Below are 5,078 nucleotides of genomic sequence, written 5' to 3' on the forward strand. Positions count from 1 at the left end.
GTATTTAGGGCAAAAAAATATTTTAATTATAATTAACCAATAAATAATTAAAATCTCTAATTAACTAATAAATTAGAAAGAGCTATTCCGTACAACACAATACTATACTAATTAGGACTTTATTATAAAATATATCTAATTATCTAGCTAGATCGACTACCCCACCAAAACAAGTATGCATGCCGTTTTTAGACAGCAATGATGATGATGAGGCTCTAGCCGTGGCAGGTTGGATGGCTGAACGGTGGCTAAAGCAAAGACGAATCTAAGGTTAGTGTACTCGGATAGCAAACTGAAACTGAAACGGAATGCATTTTTAAAATGAAGTTAAATTTTCATTTTGCAGGAGATTGATGAATTAATAGTGCGAGCATTCAAACAGTCGAGCAAATAGAGGCAAAGAATATAAAAGAGGAAATGGGAGTTATACACTTATACTACAGAGCATGAACTTCAATCGGTTGATTGTAGTGAAAGTAGCCCACATGTAAAATTGCTCAACTAATAAAAGGTTTGGAATCGGAACAGAACCAAATATTTTTGTTTTTATTGACCGAGCCGAACTTAACCAATGTAAGTTAATTAAACTTAAACTGGTTAATCCGGTTTAGCTGACTGACTGATCACCCTAACTACTGAACATCCAGTGCACATTTATAAAAGCTTTGCATAATAAAACGCAAAACCACATCTAGCGATGCATGGTTAAGTAGTTTAAATGAATGCAAAACAAAAATCAGAATAAACAGGCAGACGAAAGTGTTGGACAAAAAATGATTCAGCAAGTCATTAAAAAAAGTAAAATTACAAATAATATTTGATCAAATTCAGTTCTCTATGATGGGGCAATTATCCCCCCTATTTGAAGTTGTACATACATGACCTACTTTCAGCAAACCATGATTTCCCATAAATCAAAAACGTACATAAATTTTTGAAATTAAAAAAAGAGAAACAAAAACAAATTGCAGAAAATATACCAACATCCACAACCGCTTCTCCCTTCAAGACACATTTCATATGCATGCAACCATATACTTCTCTTATCAGCTGCAGTCGGCACAAATCCAAATCGGCCAATCGAGCATCATTATAACCAGTAGCTATTCGGTTTGGAACTACACACTGTATAAGCATCAATCAGTAAACAGATATTGTTATATGTGTAGAATCTCAAGACATAACTTTAAGCCCAAAAAAGAAACTATAACTGGAAAGGACTTAAGACCGTCCAACGAAGCACTTCCAAATAAGTAGATATGGGAACAGGAATAAATTAGTAAGCCAATACTACCTTAAAGAAAGCCTCCGCCGGTCCATGTGCCATCTGATTTCCCATTGTGACCAACAGATTTGTTATCAGGTGCACTCTGGTAGAAATGATCGTCATATCCATCATCCTTGGCATCATCCCATCCTGCCCAGCTATCATTATTATGTGATCCGGAGCTTTTAATGTTATCTTGTTTCCTAGTGTCTTTCTGATCCCAATCATCCCAAGAGTTTGAGCTGTTAGAATTAATATGCCCAGTTGATGAGGATTGTCCTCCAGAATTTGATGAATTCCATCCTTTATTTTCTGGTTTGTTAAAGTCCTGATAATATCCATTACTTTCATTCTCATTTCGTTGCCAGTTTTCAGCTTTCCAGCCACCTTCTTTAGCGTACTCCTCCACTTTCTGTGAAGCAATAGCCATGACTCCCTTCATAATCCCCCATGTTCTCTGTCCAATCTCTGTTGTTTTTGCAGCTACAACATTGACAGTTTCATTGACCTTGTAATCATAGCCACCTTCCTTTACCTGCAAAATAGGTTTATTCATTATTCACGAAACTGACTTGTCTAATTCCAACATCCACAACAAGTTGTAGTCAGTTGCACAAAATCACATTTACAGAATAAACACATCAAATGACCATTTATAAACTGCATCAAACTAACCACACAAGCATAAAGTGACTCACGCGAATATTCCTTCAAAATATTGCATTATAGATGAAATAGAAAAGACTAACTGTGCATCGCTACAACCTTTTTTAGGCTAATGATTGTGGGGCATATTTGTTTTGGTTATTGGTTTACATAAGGTCGAAAGTGCGAAGATCTCTTTTATAATTGTTGTGGCTTTCTATCCTCTAGGCCATTAATATATTAAGGTCTCCAGAGAGATCACAGGCTTGAAAATAATTTTATTGAAGTATCTAATGAAGTAAACCACTATTACTATCTCCAAATATATTGACATGAAAACTTCATAACTAATCAAATCAAAATTATCAAAATACATCCTACATCACAATCAAAAATATCCAAAGGTTGTGCACGGAGTACTGCTATTGAGAAATGACTGGTATTATGTCAATTTGAACTTGCACCTTGTAATGCAATCGCATTTTCTGGTCAAATTGTTGTTTGTTTTTATGTTCCTAATTTATCCGCTAGGTCAATCTGGCTGGTTTTTTACACCTAGTTATGGTATCACAGCTATTTTCCGATACATCTTTTATTTAAGGGTTCCATAATTGGCTGTTTAACCCATTTGATATGATGGGATTGGGATTAAGTTTTATCGTACTAAGAATTGTTCTGCTATGTGCTATATACTACTGCATGAGCCTTGGCCTTCTTCCCTTGTACTACACTGCAGCTTTTCCATAGTCCTAAAGCCAAGGAACCCAGCCATTCATGGGTTGCTACTTTCCCTTGGAGGAAAGCTTGATAATATCTATGCAGATATATTTGGCAGACATCTTCAAATAGAACGAATAGAGACAGGATCAGACTCAATCCCTACATGCACTTTAGAACAGGAAACAGTCAACTCATAGTAGATTAACTAGGCAAACAATTTAAGCTTCCAAACTAAAACAAAGTTGCACTTCTACAACACCAGAAGATATATTAACTTGGTCATTTTTATTATCCTGGACAAATCCAATTTTATTCATTCCATATTGATTGCCACCAGTCATAAACCTCAATTTATTCCCAAATTAATTTCAGTGAGATACCACCAGCAATCTGACAGCGTGCAATTTATGGCTATTTTTTCCATAATAAAACAAGATTAATCTTTTTCTCCAATTAGTTTTGGTCTACAACTTACTTTTGTTGTTACTTGTGAGAAAACAAATAAAGGAAAATTCATTGTAATGGTCGTCACATAACATTTGAGAATACCCTATTTGCAAATATTAAACCTACTTTAACAAATAGAATTCGGTAACTATAATGAAATTCGGAAGAAACAGTGATGTTCGGTAAGTTAGCCAATGAAATAAATTACAATGCTTTCACTTTGTACACAGGCAGATTGAATAAGCAAACACATCCTGTCAAACATTTAAAAGACTATAAAGACCGTACTGTTGATAAACAAACTCAAAACCTAATAGCAAACCGATTGACGAACCAAAGAGTATCAACAATAAGTGAAGTCTCTTCAAATTGAAGAAATCACAAAGTTCATAATTCCCTCAAACAGATAAAATTGCTATTGAAAAATTCAAATATAAAAGAAGCAAAAGCAAGTGCCAAAAGGACGAGAATTCAAAATGCCAAATACCTTGGAAGTAATATCTTTAGTGCTAGCCTGGACAACACTAGCCGCCGACTGAGCAGCAAGAGATAACCTACCAAATCCCTAAACACAAACAAAAACACATCACAGCAACAGTAAGTCAAACAACACTAACAACTAAATTACCAATCTACATAACTTGCAAATAATAATAACCATAAAGCAACACATAATAAATCCAATCAGTACAACCTGAGAGACAACAGCAAGCACATCCCCTTGCGAATTACCATAATTATTATTATTCCCCTGCGAAGACGGAGCAGGGCTCGATCCAAACCCAACATACTTCCCACCCTGAGAAGGCGGAACCCCGTCAGGCCGCGACTCATTCTCCGCCATTTTTGACGCGAAAAACGTCTCCTTATTCGCAGCAGAAGCCTCCAATTGTGATCTCGTATACATATCGGCCGACGACCTCGACCGCACCGGCACACCCCCATTCCCACCATCACCATTGCCTCTAAAATCACTAACAGATTGATTCCTTCTAATATCATTATTACTATTCGATCTAACAGAATCGTCATTATCCCAACTATCCCACCCGCCATTTCTCCGATAATTCCCCCCGCCGCCGCCGCCGCTAGCCAGCGGCGGCTTCTTATTACTGCCGCCAATTGTTTCCTTAACAACGGGTGGGTCCCTCCAGGGTTTACCCTCGGCAAGGGCTTGAATACGGTCACGGTAAACGCTAGCGGCGTTAGTATTATATTTAGGGACGATATCGGTTTCTTTCGGAACACCGTACTGTGATAAAAACGAGTTGAGCTTCTCGTTACCGCCGGCTTCCATTTTCTTGATCTGGATCTCGGACCAGGAATCCATGGTCACGGATCGGACGAACGAGATGTGGACACCGAGGCCGCGGTGCTTGCCGGAGCATTCGAGACACATGAATACGCCGTATGAGACGGAGGCCCATTGGGGATTCTTTTGAGAGCAGTCGACGCAGATCTTGTTTCCTGGCTGCGATTGGAGCTCCCGGAGACGCCTCGCTGCGGCCATTTTTTTTGGATCCGATCCGGTTGGTTTGAATCGGAATTTTGTTTTATTTGGGGAGAACAAAAGGGAAATTGAGAGAGAAAAAAATGTGAGGTTAATGGGGAAGAGAGAGAGAGAAACGGGGAGATGTCACCGACACCGCGCAAACGATGGTGTTGGTGGTGCGAAAACGCTTACCTTTGTTTTGTTTTATCAAATTAAAAGTAAAGTAAACACTCTCTATATCTTTATTTTTATTTTTTATTTTTGATTTGTTTTTGAAAACTTTGATCGATTATTAAATCTGCAAAAAAGAGTAGATGGCTAATCGGACAGTGGTTGTCTGCTTTAACGCCCTGATGCTTAAATCAGTCTAAACTCGAGCAGCGTGTATTTACTTATTGAATTAGTTGTATTTGTAGGCATACTTCATATCTTTATATAGTGCATGATGAATACTTCGTATGAGTTTGATTAGGAATGTGATTCCTGTTTAGTAAGACTTTAAATAGG

General features: G+C 37.6%; 1 protein-coding gene across 1 annotated transcript; it reads right to left on the bottom strand.

Annotated features, from left to right (window-relative positions):
• Positions 1 to 762: 762 nt before the first annotated feature.
• LOC126660900 (ADP-ribosylation factor GTPase-activating protein AGD7-like) lies at positions 763 to 4,781 on the bottom strand. The gene is made up of 4 exons (XM_050354615.2): positions 3,774 to 4,781; positions 3,567 to 3,644; positions 1,295 to 1,802; positions 763 to 1,125 (listed from the first exon to the last, which is right to left on the bottom strand). The coding sequence occupies exons 1-3, from the start codon at positions 4,587 to 4,589 to the stop codon at positions 1,296 to 1,298; spliced, it is 1,401 nt and encodes a 466-aa protein (XP_050210572.1). The 5' UTR covers positions 4,590 to 4,781; the 3' UTR covers positions 763 to 1,125; position 1,295.
• Between the last annotated feature and the right edge of the window lie 297 nt (positions 4,782 to 5,078).

This window comes from Mercurialis annua, linkage group LG1-X (assembly GCF_937616625.2).
Source record: "Mercurialis annua linkage group LG1-X, ddMerAnnu1.2, whole genome shotgun sequence".
Classification (NCBI taxonomy): Eukaryota; Viridiplantae; Streptophyta; class Magnoliopsida; order Malpighiales; family Euphorbiaceae; genus Mercurialis; species Mercurialis annua.